Source organism: Lethenteron reissneri, unplaced genomic scaffold (genome assembly GCF_015708825.2).
Source record: "Lethenteron reissneri isolate LAM-NWPU_2019-01 unplaced genomic scaffold, ASM1570882v1 scaffold_1599, whole genome shotgun sequence".
Classification (NCBI taxonomy): Eukaryota; Metazoa; Chordata; class Hyperoartia; order Petromyzontiformes; family Petromyzontidae; genus Lethenteron; species Lethenteron reissneri.
The window spans coordinates 4447-24564 of record NW_026891332.1 but is presented as its reverse complement, the minus strand read 5'-3'; the positions used below and the strand labels follow the sequence as shown (position 1 = coordinate 24564).

The following is a 20118-nucleotide window of genomic DNA, read 5'->3' as shown; positions in this document are numbered from 1 at the left end:
ATTATTTGACTTCTTGTGATTATTTGATCTGATATCCCGGCTAGGAATGTTTGTTTGTGGAGCGAAATCGATGCCATAATTATTCTTTGATGCTTCGGCCCGGCCGTGTAGATATTCTTTAAAGGTAAATAATGTCAGTATTTATTAACAATGATGGGTCGCGATTCTGGTTCAGATTGTCGTCTGGTTTTTCAATTGGAGTGAGGATGGATACTGTTTGCTTAATCTTTATGGTTAAGAAGTTGGTAACTTGTGTATTTAACATGGTTCAAAGACCCATCTGTGCTTTTTGTCGTCGATGCTGTTTCTTTGTTAAAAATATAATTATCTCTTCCTCCGTGTCTCCTGGTTCTGCAACCCCCCGCCTGCAATTCCCCCCCCCTCCCTTGTTCCTCTTGTGTGAATTTAGGGGAGTTTTTTTTTTATTACCTTATTGCCCCCCCTTTCATGTCCTCTCTCCTTTGAAATGAGGTATGCGCGCATCTGTGGAAGTGTGGGGGCCTCTGTGGAAGTGTGGGGGGCGTGTTCGTTCCCACGTGGCCGCGTCTATTAAAAAAAAACGATATTATCTATGTTGGCAGAATAATTCTTTAAAAAAAATAGATAAATAATATTAAAAAAATAAAAAGGGGGTACATACCAACAGTCCGCCCTTTTGAAAATATCAGGGTCGATTTGCCACTGGCGAATTTTCAAACAAAGTAATGCCCCCTTTTATGTCATGCATCCCATCAGAGCCGCCCTTACTCTCGGCGGTTATTTTCTTACGACGCGCGTGCACGTATTACAATCTTAACCTGGTTACATCTGAAATAAGCAAGAAATAACACATGTTACATTGATATTGCGTTACATCGGTTTCTCATACATCATAACTCCGGCGAATATTCATTTTTGTTTTGTTAAATCCTGGTTACATTTGAATTAAGCAAAAGAAAATAACACACGTTAACATCGATATTGCGTTACAATCGTTCTCATACATCATAACTCTGACGAACATTCATTTTTGTTTTTGTTAAAATCCTGGGAACGCTAGGTAGCGGGTTTCGAAACGCATTTATGCGTTACCTTCCTCATGTTGCCTGGTTTACCAATTATCACTTGTGGAATATTTGATCAACGGTTTCGGGTTCGTTTTTGTAGTTTCCTCTCTCACTCTCTCGCGTCGTGGGAGTGTGTGGTGAAAAATTGTGCTGCACGTAACCAGAATTCGCGCACATACGACCCACTTTGACACTTGGTTCGTGGGCATGCTCTTCTCTCTGCGATTACATCACATTTGCCTGAGTCAGTGTGTCGATTTAATTCTGTCCTTCGTAATGTTGCCCTCATTGTTTTTACGAGTGTGTTGGATTTCAACACCATTCCCGATACGTCATGGACATTCGTCTCCATTTTAGCACTCCGATCCACATAATTTTTGGTTTCCCTTGGATATTTTCCATTCAAAGGCTCACGCCTGCGCTCCTCAGGGTGTGTCTCTGTGTTCTCTCTTTGTCTCTGCTGTCTGCTATCCACCGTCCGATCACTCTTCCATTCAGCCCTGTCACTTGCAGCCTGCTCAGGGTTTAACACCTCGGCGGGTGGGGCGCGTGTTGGCCGCTCGCTCGCACTCACTGTGGATGGTTCATCACGTATTTGGACCGCATTTCTGTGTTATTCCTCTATTCCCTCCTGGTATAGCCGTGAGGAATTGGTCGGAATTGGTCGATTGTGTTTGACCTCCCATCCTGCGATTCTCCTGAATGTTCGCATCCATACCTCCGCGTCTGTGTAACACCTTCCCGCTAGGTGGTTATCTTCCATCTCTGTGCGTAATTTGAACCTTGCGTGTGTCGTGGGATGGGGGTGTTGATAGGTTCTGCTCTGAACCTCTCCCTCCTGCGATTCTCGTACATTTTTAGCCCAGTATTTCTCCCATTTGGGTGCCAAATTTTTCCTGGATTGTTACCTCGCCATCTTTGTGGGTAATTTTGATCTTGTGTGTGTCGTGGCATGGGGTGTTGGTATGGTTCTATTCTGAACCTCCCCCTCCTGCGATTCTCCTGAATGTTCGGCTTTGTGCCGCTCTCATTCTCGTGCCAACCTCTCTCTGGGTTATTTTGCCATGTGTGCGTCGTTTCTGCTCCGTCTTGCATTGTGGGACTGCTCGGGTGATTTGTATTCCTCTCTGAGAGGCTGGGTTCCTCATCCCTCTCCCTGTGTTCTGGATCCGAATTATGATTCTTAGCTCTGTATAACCATGCCATGTACGCCTTGCTCTCTATGCGGCGTAAGGATGCGGTTTCTGGATTCCAAACCATTCTCACCCTTTCTGTAATCTCTGGGCTCAAGGATTCAAAAAACATAATTTTGAACATTTATCTCCTTCGTGGTATTGATTCACATCGCCTGCGTAATACGCTCTTTTAAATTGGACGAGGTAGTCACGTGGATCTTGGTCCATGCCCTGGGTCATCGATTTTACAGCATAAAACCCCTCAGTGAGTGTCGAATATTCTCCAAACTTCCGAATCACTGCCAGGCTCAGTGTTTAAAATCATTTCTAACCTTGTGTGGCAGTGACTTTACCCATGGAATGGATTCTTTATGTAAGGTCCGTTTCAACAAACTCGCTTTTTCATCCCGTCTCCCTCAGCCCTCTAATCATTGCCTCCTCTTCTAACGGTTGCGATATGTGTTGTGGATATCCATAGTCTTATTGTGGGGGTCAAAATCGGGAATTCTGACTAGAGCCTTGTCCATCAATTTAAGGGTTTTACTGGTGAATAGGTTATCCGAAAGTTGATCGCCGACAGCGTCATCATAAAACAAGTTATCATCAGGCAATCTGTCATTTGGTCTGTGCCGTGTCGGGCGGGTTGCCATTTCCCTTCAGTTTTTGCCTCTGCCCTTAGTGGAGCATGTCCTGTCGACTTTACTTTAACATTTTCCTCCCTCTCGCGAATTGTGAGGGTTTCCCTTTGTAAAGGATTTTTTGTTCGACATCCATAATTTTTGTGCGATTAGTCCCTGGACTCTGTCCACGTACCCAAGAGTGTGATTTACTGTTACTTCCATATTTATTCTGCGGATCAACGTCTGTGAGTTTCGCTGGTGTCGCGAGTACTGATTTCCTCCCGTTTCCTTTCCAAATTTTTCCTCATTCCACAATCCCTGTCTGTATGCCTGTGTGAAAAGGAATGAGTCCTGTCCTGCCTTTCCTGCAGTTTTACATCGTGTTCGCCTTCGTTACATTTTATCCAGTCAATTAGTTTCCCCCGAGGTGTGTTCGTGTTATCGATACAGCTCCCTTCCCATATGTCCTCTCTGACTGTACTGCTTTGTAACAGATTGTTCGGTACGTTTAAATACGAGCTCCCCGTATCCCGTAACCCATTCAAAAATTATTCTTAATCCTAGCATCTTAGGTATGGCGGAAGTTACTTTGACATTTCTTTTCAGAGTGCATATAAAACAATTATCTCACAGAGTGTAGTCAATTCGACTCGAGCTATCTGTTATTTTCCGATTCAGAGTGCGTACCTCTAACACCATTTATCAGAGGATGCAATTGGTTTGATACGATATTATCTTAATTCCACTGTCTCTGTTTTAACCTGCTATTCTGGGTTTTAACCTTAGAGGGCGTTTTTAGTTTTCCGCCCGTTCACAATCACCATGCAATGTTCGAGTCCTGATATTCTGGTTAACACGAAGTGATTCATTCCATCATCCATGGCAAAACACTGTCTGCGAGAGATCCCGGACGAGCCACCCATTATGTTGTATGTGTCGGAATTATGAAATTTTGATGAAAATAATAAAAATTAATAATTTTCCGAAAAATGCGCAAATCGCATTAATTATGATAGTATGTGTATTAATATGCATAAATTATGATAATGCGTGTAATTATATGCATAAATTATGATAATCACGGAGATAATCGTAGTAATTTATGCGGAGGCTTGCGATTATGTTAATGTGTGCAGTTATGATAATTTGCTTAGTTTCGTTTATCCAGAGTTATCAATCAGGATAACACGATTATCATAGATTCATTTACCGATTATCCTAGTGTGTGTTATAATATTTTAGGTCTCCATTTTCATATCTCATCACAGGATACAGTTGTCAAGAATAAGACAGTTTTGCATGGACTTGGAAGGAACACTCGATATGCTTCTGGATTACAATTTTATTCTAACAAGCACGTGACATTCTATCATGCAGGTCAAACATGCGTCAATAATTCATGGGCAAGATTATGCAATTAACTAATATGAACGACAAAAACTTATGCAGTTGTGACATTATGCAATTATGCATATGAATAACGAAACTCTTATGCATTTGACTAAAATGAATGAATAAACACTTATGCATTTAGCTAAATTGAATAACTAAAAATTCTTATGCATTTGCGATATTAGGCATTAACTAATACGAATAACCAAAACTCTTATGCAATTACGAGATTATGCATTGACTAAAATGAATGAATAAACACTTATGCATTTAACGAACTGAATGACTAAAAACACTTCTATCAATTGTAACCTCTACTTTTCCTACCAGGCATCATTAGTTCGCCCATGTATTGATCACAATCGGCGACTGGTCGAGTTTGAAAACAAGCATGACACACTTCATAGGGCGGTAATAAAAAGCACTTATTGTATCCCAGAGGCGAAAGTATATGTCAATAGATTCATCGGCAAGTCTAAAATCCTTTTTAACGGAATGTTGATACAATGGTGGGTGAGGGCGTGTGGCGCGAGAGCGAATCTGGCTCTGTTTTAATTAACTCTTCGGCGAGATTCTGGGACAAAGGAAACTGGTTTGACAAGATTTTCTCTGTGTTTTATTGAGTCTGTATGTGGGGAGCGATACGACCTCTGTTGTTTGTGCGAGCGGCAGCTGAGGACTTTCTCCGCTGTGAGGTGAGCGGCGGCGCTCGTTCAGAAGACTTTGACTCTTTTTCTCCACGGCGGGATGACGAGTCGGTTTGGGTTGATGCTGGTCGATCTGGGTGGTCGCTCGTTGTCACTCGGTGTCGCACGGTGGCGCACGGTGGCGCACGTTCAGCGCAAAGTGGTGCACGGTGGCGCACGGTGGCGCACGGTGTCGCAAGTTGGCGCTCGTTCAGCGATCTCCGCCTTTCCTGCGGGTTGTTCGCTGGTCGTCACTCTGACGAGGAGCGATGCTTCGTTCGTGGCAGGGTGGACGTTGGCGTCTTTGTTGGCTTCACTCGCAGCTCTGCGACTCAGGGTAGCGATTCTTCTCAGGTGGTGCAGACCTCGGCTTGTAGCTACGCGTCGCTACTCTACTTTCCGCGACCCTCGTCATTCTCAATGATGAAAACTTCTTGACGATCTGTGGTGGAGCCGAAGATGGCTCGTGGCCCGGATGATCTCTGGTGGAGCTCGTGGCCCGGACGATCTGTGTTGTATGGATTTTCCTTCGGTTTATATCGGAAACTTCCACTCGGCTTCCCGAGTTGTTCAAAGGCTGTGTCATAAAAACCTTACCTGTGGGCTGAACCATCTGCGTCCGTGTGTGTGTCCCGTCCGTGTGTTTCGCGTGCGTGTTTGTCCGTGTTGTGGGGAGACAAAGGCGGTTGTTTCCACGGTGGGAGCACCCGGCGTATGCTTATTTATTCGAAGGCGTGTGTTAATTTCCTTTGAGCCCTTGCCCCAACTTTATGGGTGTCATTCCTGGCTTGGTGCCTGTGTGTCGTGATCCTCTCGGAAAGACAAAGGCGGCCGTGTTGCTCGCTTCCCATGGGTGTTGTGTTTGGTTAATTTTGAGAGCCTTCTCCGCCCTTGATTTCTCTTCTACTTTAATTCCGTACTTATTTTTGACTTCTTGTGATTATTTGATCTGATATCCCGGCTAGGAATTTTGTTTGGAGCGAAATCGATGCCATAATTATTCTTTGATGCTTCGGGCCCGGCCGTGTAGATATTCTTTAAAGGTAAATAATGTCAGTATTATTAACAATGATGGGTCGCGATTCTGGTTCAGATTGTCGTCTGGTTTTCAATTGGAGTGAGGATGGATACTGTTTGCTTAATCTTTATGTTAAGTTGGTAACTTGTGTATTTAACATGGTTCAAAGACCCATCTGTGCTTTTTGTCGTCGATGCTGTTTCTTTGTTAAGAATATAATTATCTCTTCCTCCGTGTCTCCTGGGTTCTGCAACCCCCCGCCTGCAATTCCCCCCCTCCCTTGTTCCTCTTGTGTGAATTTAGGGGAGTTTTTTTTTTAATTACCTTATTGCCCCCCTTTCATGTCCTCTCTCCTTTGAAATGAGGTATGCGCGCATCTGTGGAAGTGTGGGGGCCTCTGTGGAAGTGTGGGGGCGTGTTCGTTCCCACGTGGCCGCAGCGTCTATTAAAAAAAAACGATATTATCTATGTTGGCAGAATAATTCTTTAAAAAAATAAATAAATAATATTAAAAAAAATAAAAAGGGGGTACATACACAACAGAGGGAATGACTGTGGCCGAGAAGGCCTGAAGCTTCGTGCGGAGCCGGTCATAAGCACACTGCCCAGGTATGGGAAACTCTCCACTCTCTGCACAACTGCCGTATCACCAATTGGGAGTTGTGGGGTGGAGTGTCCAATGGTACAAAATACCCAGGCAGGTGCTGATGGTAAGGCTCCACCTCTTAGTGGCACACTCCAGTTTCAGCAGAAGCATCTCTACTTCTCCTTTGAATGAGCAGCAATTACCAAATCATCGGCATACGTAACATGGTTGAGCAATAGGGAGCCATCCCTTGACCAAACCCGGGCATCGAATAGCCTCCCATTGCATCTGTACCACATGGAAATTCCTCCGGTACAGCTACTGAATGTTTCACGAACTACGTGGTTGAAATAGATGTTACATAATGTGGGAGCCAGAGGACATCCCTGTCGCACCCTAAAGTAAACAGCGAATGTCTCCGACTACCCGCCACGTAGTTTTACCCGGGCCCGCTCACCATCATGAAGGTCCTTAATGATCGCGAGCAGAGGGTCAGGTACTACTCCGAAAGCACGAAGAACAACCCAGAGCCCATGCCTACTGATAGTATCATAGACCTTGACCGGGTCAATAAAGCAGAGATGTAGGTCTTGTTGGAATTCCATCCACCTCTGCTGTAGCAGACAGACAGAAAATATGGCATCTGTGCAGGACCGGCCTTTCCTGAAACCACATTGGGGCTCCTCAAGCCTCTCCTCAGCGTGCCTAGCAAGGCGATGTTGAATAATCCTTGCCAGGACTTTTCCCGGCACACTGAGGAGTGAGATGCCCCTGTAGTTGTTACAGTCTGTGCGGTCCCCCTTCTTAAAGAGTGGGACCACCAGGGCATCCTTCCAATCCTGCGGAACCCATCCATTGGTCCAGACTGTCGTTATGATGTCATGTAGGGCAGTCTGTGCACAAACGCCACTCTCCCTCAGCATGTCGCTTGGGAGATGATTTTTGCCCGGTGCCTTTCCTGGTCTGACTCTGGATCGCCTTCAGTACTTCCTCAACAGATGGCACCTCAGCCAGCAACTCACAGGGGGTGACTTCTTCCTCCAATATTTGAGGCACCGCAGCCTCAGCAGGGTTATCCCCACTTTGCCCCATGATGTTTTCCAGGCTGAGGAATTTCCTCTCCCCCAGGATCTCAAAAATTCTCAGAAAATCTGCAAACCTGTTCCTAGGGGGTCAGAGATTCCCCTAATGATGGTAATAGGTGTGGCACTGTAGGTGACTTTTTTGATGGAGTTAAATAGTGATTTGTGATCGTGGGCCACTGAAGAAGACTCCATCTCCTCAGCAACCCGTGACCACCACCCATTCTTGCAGCGCCTCACGGCTCTCCGAACCTCCGAGCGAAGGCTGCGGTAAGCCTCTTCATTCTCTGACGTGGAATGCTGTCGACGATTAGAGTGGGCCTGTCGCTTTTTCTCAACCATCCTGAACTCCTCCTCTGTCAGCAGTGTGTCTGCTGACGTCACGCCCCCCCCCCCCCAAACCCTCCGCGTAGGCCGTGTGTTAACCCAAGTCTCAGGCGAGCCGGGTAGTAAAGCGAGTATTTGTATAATTGGCTAAGATGTGATTATTGCTGTGTTTTGTGATACTATTATTCTTCTCATTTCTTTCTTATTTTTTTATTTTCTCTCTATTTTTACTTACGACTGACCTTCATATATGACCAAAATACCCATCCCAAACGGCGTTAAAAACACAAAAAGAACCAATAAAAAAAAACTTCTCGCAGTGATCTCGCAGTGATCTTTGTATCTCAAAAACCCCCTGGCTGGAGGTGAGTGAGGGGACCAAAACAATGTACGCGGTTTTTCCAGATCGTGGGGGGCCCGCGCCCTTAACCCCCGAGATGTGGAAGGGTCGACCGTATACAGCGGTAGCAGGCAGTGTCAGGGTCTGGATGGAACCCACGACCTCCTGCGTACCAGCCGAGGTAGTCAACGTGTCACAGCCACTCACACAGGCAGTGTCAGGGTCTGGATGGAACCCACGACCTCCTGCGTACCAGCCGAGGTAGTCAACGTGTCACAGCCACTCACACAGGCAGTGTCAGGGTCTAGATGGAACCCACGACCTCCTGCGTACTAGCCGAGGTAGTCAACGTGTCACAGCCACTCACACAGGCAGTGTCAGGGTCTGGATGGAACCCACGACCTCCTGCGTACCAGCCGAGGTAGTCAACGTGTCACAGCCACTCACACAGGCAGTGTCAGGGTCTGGATGGAACCCACGACCTGTGTACCAGCCGAGGTAGTCAACGTGTCACAGCCACTCACACGTCGCTCCGCTGTGTGTAGACGCGGTGCAGCAACGCCTCCGGTGCCATCCACTTCACCGGCAGGCGTCCCTGGAGGGGCGACAGGTGACGAGGGGAGGTCAACGACGCACAGCCTGACCCTTGACCCTTGACCCACCACCACCACCCTTTTATCCACCACCACCCTCTCCCCTACCTCCCTCTCTTTTCTTTTTTACGATCAGAGGAAACAAGAAGATGCTCGGTGTAGTCGGCACTTTGCTTCGTTCATCATTTCGTAATTTTTTTCAATGTTTTGCTTATGTGCCCCCCCCTCTTCTTTTTTCAAATGAAAGATTTCATGAAAGATTCTCTCTCTCTCTCTCCCCCCCCCCCCCTTCCCCGGGCATGACCACCGCCACCACCACCACCTCCTCCACCGCCACCACCGCCACCACCTCCACCACCGCCACCACCACCACCTCCACCACCGCCTCCACCGCCGCCACCCGCCGCCACCACCGCCACCACCGCCACTCACGGCAGCAGTCTTGTGCTGGTAGTAGTAGTCACGTTCGCCGCCCACGTCGCGGGTGAGGCCCAGATCAGCGATTTTCACCGAATAGCCGCCACCAACTCCGCCGTCAACGACGAGGACGTTCCTGGCCGCCAGGTCCCGGTGAACGCACTGTGACACCGACACACACGGTGCGTGGGTAGGTGTGTGTGGGTAGGAGATGTGTGTGGGTAGGGGTGTGTGGGTAGGAGATGTGTGTGTAGGGGTGTGTGGGTAGGGGTGTGTGGGTAGGTGTGTGTGGGTAGGGGTGTGTGGGTAGGGGTGTGTGGGTAGGGGTGTGTGGGTGCCGGACGGGCAACTCTGTCATGGACAGTGCTGTGGGGGGAGGGCCAATGCCGATTGGCCTCTCCCGTCATGGCGTCTGCGACCACCACAGTGGCTAAACGGGGGCTCTGGACGGGTGCAATGGGTTGGTAACCCCTCCACCTTCAATTAATTACCACTAAACCACAAATTAAATATGTAACTAATAAGTTTGTGGCGCAGGCCATGGGGGGGGGACAGGTGTCTATGACGTCTCCTGGCCAAACCCCAATTGTCGGAACCAGGAGATTGAATCTTCACCCTTGGGGCTTCTCCAGAAACAACGAAAAACCACTTCGTGTGGCGAGGTGGAATGTTCGAACACTCACTGCGGAGGAGAGGCTGCCACTCCTTTGTCGGGAGCTGGACCGGTACCGCCTGGATCGTTGTGGCATTCAGGAGGTCCGGTGGACCGGTCCTGGCTCCTGCCACCATAAGGGGTGGACAGTCCTTTACTCGGGGCAGGAGACTGCCAAACAACAGGGTCTGGCTCTTCTTCTGAACAAAAAAAATGAAGGGGGCGTGGGAGCATGGCGGTGAGGTGTGGGAAGCTGTAAGCCCCAGGCTACTTTGGGCTCGCCTTCCCATCAACCGGAGACGAGGAGTGGTGGTCGTGGTTGCTTATGCCCCCACCGAACACGAACATCCGTGGAGGGATGCAGGCAAAGCCGATGAGTCAAATGCCTTCTATGACCTCCTGTCACAGGTGCTGGCTAGATTGGCCACTCGGGATAGAGTCATCTTGTTGGGTGACTTCAATGCCTGAGTTGGTCATGATGCTGGCAGCTGATCTGGAGTGATTAGAAGGCATGGGCCAGATCAGCTCAATAACAACGGTAGGAGGCTGCTAGATTTTTGTGCAGCCCATGGGCTTGTAATTACCAACACGCTCTTCCGGCATTGGCGCATCCACACAACATCATGAATGCATGACGGGTCCAAGCAAAAACATCTGCTGGTCTACATAGTGACGGACCAGCGGATGCGAGCCCATGTCCTTGACACCAGGACCTACCGTGGAGCTGATATGCCCTCTGACCATCGACTAGTCATCTGTAAGATGCGCCTGCCATTCTTCCACTCCGGTGGTGGGTGTACACCCAGGACCCCCTTCCAACCTAAAGTGGCCTGGTCTCAGCTGATGAAAGTTGCAAGTGAGAATTTCATCATTGCTTGCAGATGGGGTTGGCATCGTCCCAACTCCTCCTGATGTCGAGGGTTAATGGGCGAGGTTTAGGACTGTGGCTCATGCAGCTGCAATGGGTGCTTTGGATACGCGGTCCAGACCTCTCCAGAGACCCTGGCTGACAGAGGAGGTATTCAGGATAGTTGAGAAAAAGCGACATGCCCACTCTAATCGTCGACAGCATCCCACGTCAGAGAATGAGGAGGCTTACCGCAGCCTTCGCTCGGAGGTTCGGAGAGCCGTGAGGCGCTGCAAGGATGGGTGATGGTTATGGGTTGCTGAGGAGACGGAGTCTGCCTGAGTGGCTCACGATCACAAATCATTATTTAACTCCATCAAAAAGTTATCTGCAGCGCCACACCTATTTCCATCATTAGGGGAAAAAACGTTGATCCAATCTCCGACCCCCAGGAACAGGTTTGCAGATTTGCTGAGCATTTTTGTGAGGTCCTGGGGGAGGGAAATCCCTCAGCCAGGAAAACATCATGGCGCAAAGTGGGGATAACCCTGCCGAGGCTGCGGTGCCTCAAATATTGGAGGAAGAGGTCACCCCCTGTGAGTGGCTGGCTGAGGTGCCATCTGTAGAGGAAGTACTGAAGGCGATCCGGAGTCTGAGACCAGGACAGGCACCGGGCAGAGATAATCTCCCAAGCGAAATGCTGAGGGAGGGTGGCGTTTGTGCACAGACTGCCCTACATGATATCATAAAAAAAAGTCTTGACCACTGGACGGGTTCCGGAGGATTGGAAGGATGCCCTGGTGGTCTCCCTCTTTAAGAAGGGGGACGACACAGACTGTAACAACTACAGGGGCATCTCACTCCTGTGTGCCGGGAAAGGTCCAGGCAAGGATTATTCAACATCGCCTTGCTAGACACACTGAGGAGAGGCTTGCGAGCCCCAATTCGGTTTCAGGAAAGGGCGGTCCTGCACAGATGCCATATTTTCTGTCTGTCTGGTACAGCAGAGGTGTAGGGAATTCCAACAAGACCTACATCTCTGCTTTATTGACCTGGTCAAGGCCTATGATACCATCAGGAGGCCTGGGCTCTGGGTTGTTCGTGCTTTCGGAGTCCCTGATCCACTGCTCACGATCATTAAGGACCTTCATGATGGTGAGTGGGCCCGGGTAAAACTACGTGGCCGGGAGTCGGAGACATTCGCTGTTTATTTTGGGGTGCGACAGGGATGTCCTCTGGCTCCCACATTATGTAACATCTATTTCGACCACGTAGTTCGTGAAACCTTCAGTAGCTGTACCGGAGGAATTTACATGTGGTACAGATACAATGGGAGGCTGATTGATGCCCAGGTGCGGTCAAGGGATGGCTCCCTATTGCTCAACCATGTTATGTATGCCGATGATCTGGTAATAGCTGCTCACTCAGAAGAGGAGTTGGAGGCACTGCTGCTGGAACTGGAGCGTGCCACTAAGATGTGGGGACTTATCATCAGCCCCACCAAAACTAAGCACCTGCCTGGGTATTTTGTACCATCGGACACTCCACCCCCACAACTCCCAACTGGTCTTGGGGCAGTTGTGCAGAGAGTGGAGAGTTTCCCATACCTGGGCAGTGTGCTCATGACCGGCTCCGGTTTGACAGCAGAGGTCTCACTCCGAATCAGTCGAGCGGCAATATCTTTTCATCGGTTGCATACCGCTGTGTGGAAGCTACCTGGTCTGTCGCTCCGCACGAAACTTCAGGTCCTCTCGGCCACAGCCATTCCCTCCTTTCTCTACGCTTGCGAAACATGGACCCCCCCTAATGGAGCATCTTCACCGGTTAGAAATATTTAGGCTGGCCTGCCTACGATCCATCCTGGGTTTAACCAGGCTGGATTGTGTGAGGAGCTCATATATCCTTGAAAGATCTGGACGAAGTCCCATCGGTGAGCTCCTCCGGTAGGCAAGGCTGTGTTGGCTGGGCCATGTCGCCCGCATGCCCAGCCACCGCATGCCTAAACAGCTTTTGTTCGGCCTGGATTGAGGGGGCTAAACGGGCGCAACACTGGGCTAAAGAAGAGATGGAGTGATGTGGTACAGGAGGACGTGGAGCTGAGTAGACTTGCCGATGACTGGTACCAGCGGTGTCAAGATCGGCCTCTGTTGAGGAGGCTCGTGAAGGACGCTACTGGGCAGTTGGATGCAGTCGCCCTCCAACAACAACGAAGGGCAGAGGAGCGACGCTCACAACAACGAGCGGAGCACCGGGTGGCTAAAGCGCAGCCAATTGGTACAGTAGGGGGCACAGGTGGTGCATCAGCCAGTCATCTCGGTCATCTCAGTCAGTCAACCCGTGGCACCTGGGTCTGCCCCGTGACCTCCTCGACATTTCACGTGGCCTCAAGGTGCACATGGCCTGGCACAAGCGTCGTGGTGACGTCACCGCCACTTAGTGGCGAATGGCGGTTGTTGTTGTTGTTCTAGATTTGAAGCTTTCGTGACTGCAAGGATTCATACTCTAAGTTTATTCAGTAAAGTCACGTAGGTAGAAAATGAAATTTAAATTAATACAAATAAAATAATAAAAATCACGACGTTTTGGAGGCAACACAAGTCTCCGTCGTCTGGTGGGACCGTCACAGCCAGACTTGCTGTATCAAGTGAGGCAGGGATTCCAAGATGCAAGTTCTTAACTTGTATTTAAGATTTTTATTATTTTTATTAATTTTAATTAAATTTTTACCTACGTGACTTTACTGAGAAAACGAAGAGTATGTTGTTGTTGTTGAGTGGGTAGATGTGCGTGCGTGTGGGCGGGTGTCGTCGCTGCACCTTCTTAGAGGTGAGGTACTCCATGCCGCGTGCCACCTGGCAGGCGAAGGCCACCAGCTGCAGCATGGAGAGCGTTTCGCCCTTCACCTCGTCGCCACCACCACCGCCACCACCGCCACCACCGCCACCACCGCCGCCGCCACCGCCACCACCGCCACCACCGCCGGCTCCGTAGCCGCCACGCGCCGTGCACTCTGCGCCGGGCGTGCGGTGTGCACGCAGGAAGTCGCGCAGATTCCCCTTGGCCGCAAACTCAACGATCACGAGCAGGGGGCCTGGGAGAGTTGGGGGGGGGAAGGGGCACAGTGAGATGTTAACTACCTCGCCTGGTCTATAGGAGGTCGCGAGTTCAATTCCAACTCTGACGATGCCTGCTGCTGCTGCTGTTGTATATGTGGAGTCTGCGTGTCTCTTTATCATCATCACGATGGCTATGCGATGTTAACTACCTCGCCTGGTATACAGGAGGTCGCGAGTTCAATTCCAACTCTGACGATGCCTGCTGCTGCTGCTGTATATTTGGAGTCTGTGTGTCTCTTTATCATCATCACGGTGGCTATGAGATGTTAACTACCTTGCCTGGTACACAGGAGGTCGTGCGTTCGATCCAGATGGATTTTTATTTCCTCCGTGTCCTACGGTTTTTCCCCTTTTCACATTTGGAATCGACGTCGCTACTAATGTCCACCAGAAATCGTCCGTGATGGCCAGGTGGCTTCCGGAACAAGAGCAACGCAGCTCGAGGGGGGGGGGGGGGGGGGGTCTTGCCTGACGACATACAAACTAGTGAGCAGCGGCGGGCAAGTCGCTCTCAACAGCAAACGTCACTGGGGCTGCCGCTGTCAAGCAAAGCGGCTTGAGCTGCCGTGAGTGGTGGCGGCGGCGGCCAGGGGTCGCTGCTGAAGAGGAGCCACACAGGCAGCGGAGCGGAGGCCTCGCCTGCTGCTCGAATTGTCTACAAGTTCGTGTTGGTATTCATTGGCTTCGAAATAGAGAGGGGGACGGGGGAGGTGCAATGATCACAATCCCGAGTCACCAAGAAGACGACCCAACTCTCGGCTTTGCCAAAATCACTCGCGAAGCCAAATTAGTCCACAAGGTGAAGAGTTCATCGCCATCACGAGGGAGGGGGGCTGCTCACCCCCCCACTCACCACCCCCCCCACTCACCACCCACACTCACCACCCCCCCCACGCTCACCACCCACACTCACCATCCCCCCACACTCACCACCCACACTCACCACCCCCCCACACTCACCACCCACACTCACCACCCCCCCCCCCCACACTCACCACCCACACTCACCACCCCCCCGCTCACCACCCCCCCACGCTCACCACCCACACTCGCCACCCACGCTCACCACCCCCCCCACACTCACCACCCACGCTCACCACCCCCCCACTCACCACCCCCCCGCTCACCACCCCCCCACTCACCACCCCCCCGCTCACCCCCCCCCACACTCACCACCCCCCCACACTCACCACCCCCCCCCCCGCTCACCACCCCCCACACTCACCACCCCCCCCCACACTCACCACCCCCCCACACTCACCACCCCTCCCACGCTCACCACCCACACTCACCACCCCCCCCACGCTCACCACCTCCCCCCACACTCACCACCCCCCCACACTCACCACCCACCCCCCCACACTCACCACCCCCCCCCCACGCTCACCACCCCCCCACACTCACCACCCACGCTCACCACCCACGCTCACCACCCCCCCCGCACTCACCACCCACACTCACCACCCACGCTCACCACCCCCCCACACTCACCACCCCCCCCACACTCACCACCCACGCTCACCACCCCCCCACACTCACCACCCACACTCACCACCCCCCCACACTCACCACCCACACTCACCACCCACACTCACCACCCACGCTCACCACCCCCCCGCTCACCACCCCCCCACACTCACCACCCCCCCGCTCACCACCCCCCCACACTCACCCCCCCCCCCACGCTCACCGCCCCGTGTGCATGCGCCCAGCAGGTTCACCAGGTGGCTGTGCCGTCCGATCTTCTTGAGGGTCTCCAGCTCCGCGTGGAGGTCGTGGGTCTCCGCTTCCGTGGCGTGCGCTGGGCTCGCACGCCGCACGTCCGAACACAAATTAAAAACAAACTCTTCTAGCGGTAAAGTCACCACGTAGAATGCAAATAATAAAATAATAAAACATAATAAAATAATAAAACATAATTTAGTAATACAAATAGGTCTGTCTTTCCGACAGACCTGTTCTTCACCTGAGGACGGCTGCTTGCGTTGTGGCCGAAACGTCGTGAGAATTGTATTTCATTGTTTTATTTTTATTCTTTCATTATTTCCCTTCTACGTGACTTTACCGAAAGAACCAAGAAGATGAATCCCTGCAGTCACGAAAGCTTTACATCGAAATGTAAACTTGTAGCGATCGCCCCACAAACTCCTAGTTCTAGAACCCCGCGGGCGTCACCCTTCAGCATCTTGACGGCGACGCGGACGCTGCGGTGAGGCCGTGACGGCTCCATGCCCAGCGCCTCGGCCAGCAGCACGCGGCCAAAACAACCCTCACCCAGCTGCTCACCCAGAGTCAGCCTGCACACACAGACACACACACAGACACACACAGACACAGATACACAGACACAGATACACAGAAACACACACAGACACACACAGATACACAGACACACACACAGACACGCGCACAGACACAGAGACACGCGCACAGACAGATACACACAGACACAGAGACACGCGTGCAGACACAGAGACACGCACAGACACGCACAGACACAGAGACACACACAGACACACAGAGACACACAGACAGAGACACGCGCGCAGACACAGACAGACACAGAGACATAAAGACACAAGCACAGACATAGAGACACACAGACACAGAGACACACGCACACAGAGACATGCACAGACACAGAGACAGACACACACACAGAGACAGACACACACACAGACACACAAAACAAAGAACCCCCCTGTAGCCTTAACAGACTGTAGGGGCAAGTGCTGTTAGCGAGCACCTATGAAGGCCGGAACGGTACACAAGGGGGTGGGTGGCCAGCACCACGCCCGACCGCCTTTGTCTCCCCTGTGGCGATGTTTACACACCGCACCAGGTACTCATTTAAGGCTGAGTAGACCTAGGGGAGGCCCAGGACCGGTTCAGATAATCGTCACTGGTGTTGGCCGTGAGCTGGAATCGAACTCTGGTCGCCGGGTTCGTAGCGCAGCGTAGCGCTAACCACTACACTATCACTCCACACACAGACACACACACTTATACACAGACATATACACAGACACACACACAAATAAACAGACCCACAGACATACACAGACATATACACAGACACACACATATACACAGACACACAGACATATACACACAATAACGACGACAACAACGATGATAACAACAACAATGATGACGACAACAACAACGATGATGACGACAACAACAACGATGATGACGACAACAACAACGACGAACCGTTCCCGAGGGAACTCCCAGCGGTCGCACGGCCCCGTCACCCCCGACAGCTCCACGCCGCTCAGCGCAGACAGCACCTGGGGCGGCACCACAACCACCACCACCATCATCACCACCACCGCCACCACCACCTCCACCATCACCACCACCACCGCTACCACCGCCACCTCCACCACCACCATCACCACCGCTACCACCACCACTACCACCGCCACCACCGCTACCACCAACACCACCTTCACCACCTCCACCACCACCTCCGCCACCACCTCCACCACCACCACCATCTCCACCACCACCACCACCTCAACTGCACCTGCATCTCCCCCTCTCCGCTGGTCGACCCTCTCCTCCTCCGCGTGAGGCCGGTGACAGCACCGATGGTGATCAGCAGCAGGAGGGCGGCGGCACAAGAACCGCCGCCCACTCTCACGGGAGCAGCCAGGGCGGTGTCCACTGTCACAGGGAGACAGGCGAGGTAGTCAACATCTCATAGCCACGTGATGAGAGAGAGAGAGAGACACGCAGACTCCAAATATACAGCAGCAGCAGGCATCGTCAGGGTCGGGATCGAACCCACGACCTCCTGCAGACCAGGCGAGGTAGTTAACATATCATAGCCACCGTGATGATGATGAGAGAGAGAGACGCAAACTCCAAATATACAGCAGCAGCAGGCATCGTCAGAGTTGGAATTGAACTCGCGACCTCCTGTAGACCAGGCGAGGCAGTCAACATCTCAGCCACCGTGATGATGATGAGAGAGAGAGAGACGCAAACTCCAAATATACAGCAGCAGCAGGCATTGTCAGGATCGGGATCGAACCCACGACCTCCTGCAGAGCAGGCGAGGCAGTCGACATCTTACCAGCCGGCGTCTCTTGCGGCACGACGAGGAGCCATGCGGAGCGGTGAGCGAATCCCGCGGCGTTGCCCGCCAGGCAGGTGTAGCGGCCCGAGTCGTCCGTGCTGACGTTGCGCAGGTACAGCACGTCCGTCTCCACGTCCGTCACCTCCACGCCCACCGTCTTGAGGCGACACGGCGGGCGGCGCGGAGAGAGCGAGCGAATCAGCATCTTGTTTGTATACCCACGACGCAGGCTGCTGTGCGGGGTAGGGGTGATTTGGGTTGGAGCGTCGCATGTAAGCGTTGTGTCGTCGAACTCGCCACCACCCGACATGGCCAACGAGTAAGATTCAGTGTCACGTGAACAAGTTTCAACGTTATTTATTTATTTATTAGGTACCAGCAGTAAGTACCCGGCGAAGCGGTGGCTTCTGAGTCCTGTTGTTTAGAGGGTGACGTCAGCCTCCGCTGAGTTGGGGTGGGTGGGTGAGTGAGTGAGTGGGTGAGTAGATGGGTGAGTGAGTGGTTGGGTGAGTGGGTGGGTGGGTGAGTGAGTGGGTGGGTGAGTGGATGGGTGAGTGAGTGGTTGGGTGGGTGGGTGAGTAAGTGGGTGGGTGACTGGGTGGGTGAGTGAGTGGTTGGGTGAGTGGGTGGGTGGGTGGGTGAGTAAGTGGGTGGGTGACTGGGTGGGTGAGTGAGTGGTTGGGTGAGTGGGTGGGTGGGTGGGTGAATGAGTGGGTGAGTGGGTGAGTGAATGAGTGGGTGGGTGAATGAGTGGGTGGGTGAATGAGTGGGTGGGTGAATGAGTGGGTGGGTGAATGAGTGGGTGGGTGAATGAGTGGGTGGGTGAATGAGTGGGTGGGTGAGTGAGTGGGTGGGTGAGTGAGTGGGTGGGTGAGTGGGTGGGTGAGTGAGTGGGTAGGTGAGTGGGTGGGTGAGTGGGTGGGTGAGTGAGTGGGTGGGTGGGTGAGTGGGTGGGTGAGTGAGTGGGTGGGTGAGTGAGTGGGTGAGTAGGTGAGTAGGTAAGTGGGTGAGTGAGTGAGTGGGTGGGTGAGTGAGTGGGTGGGTGAGTTAGTGGGTGAGTGAGTGGGTGAGTTGGTGGGTGGGTGAGTGGGTGGGTGAGTGAGTGAGTGTGTGAGTGGGTGAGTGAGTGAGTGAGTTAGTGGGTGAGTGGGTGGGTGGGTGAGTGGGTGAGTTGGTGGGTGAGTAGGTGGGTGAGTGGGTGGGTGCCCCCGTGCCTCGCCCGCTCACCGTGAGGACGTGCACGTAGGGTGAGCCATTGGGTGCTTCGAGGCTGCCATTCACCTCCACGTGCTTGAGCCACTGCACGTGGTGGTGCAGCTGCTGCTGACTGCTGCCGCCAGCGCTCTGCAGGACGACGCAGCGGAGCTCCACGTCGCTCCCCTCCGCCGCCGTCACGTTCGCCGGGAGGCCGTCCTGCAGCGACGGCCGCTGAGGCTGGCCACGCTCTGCACGCCGGGAGGGGCGGGAGGGGGGAGGGGGGAGAGGCAAAAAAATTACGAAATGATGAACGAAGCAAAGTGCCGACTACACCGAGCATCTTCTTGTTTCCACTGATCGTAGAAAAAAAAGAGAAAAAAAGGGGAGGGGGGGAGATGATAGGGAGAGGGGAGATGGAGGGGTGAGAGGGAGGGGGAGAGGGAGGGGGGAGAGTGGAGGGGGGGAGAGTGGAGGGGGGGTCACCACCAATGACGACGAGCTGGTACGAGTGCTGGATGGAGCCGTGCTGGTTGCTGACCACACAGCTGTAGTTGCCCGCGTCAGAGGGCACCACGCTGTCCAGCACGAGCGTCCAGTCCTTGATCCTCAGCTTCAACAGCACAACAACAACAACAACATTACACACACACACATCGCCATTGTCTTACACACTGCTTGGTCCACACCAAAGTGTCGGACCAGACAATGTCACTCCCAGGACCATGTCTAGCAGCTCGTGGCTGCTTCCTGGATGGCGTGACAAATATAACAAGAGGCCGTCCACCCTTTCACCCGGCCATCAAACAGTTTGTACTATGAGACATCTCCTTTGCCAGTGGCAAAATAAAGTAATAGGTTTTTACCCTTTCAACTGGTACAAAAACTGACACCTTTATACAAGGCATCATGTTTGCAATAATACACAACACAAGCAGTC

At 52.1% G+C, this 20118-nt stretch overlaps 1 protein-coding gene across 1 annotated transcript; it reads right to left on the bottom strand.

The window, feature by feature from the left end:
• Positions 1-8792: 8792 nt before the first annotated feature.
• Positions 8793-19791, bottom strand: LOC133362733 (fibroblast growth factor receptor 3-like; the record flags this gene model as incomplete). Its single annotated transcript, XM_061581660.1, has 11 exons — positions 8793-8867; positions 9298-9444; positions 13598-13684; positions 13766-13872; positions 15588-15698; positions 16073-16194; positions 17114-17190; positions 17430-17569; positions 17982-18141; positions 19212-19429; positions 19668-19791. Coding segments are annotated over 11 exons (1368 nt in total), but the record flags the coding sequence as incomplete, so codon positions are not given.
• Between the last annotated feature and the right edge of the window lie 327 nt (positions 19792-20118).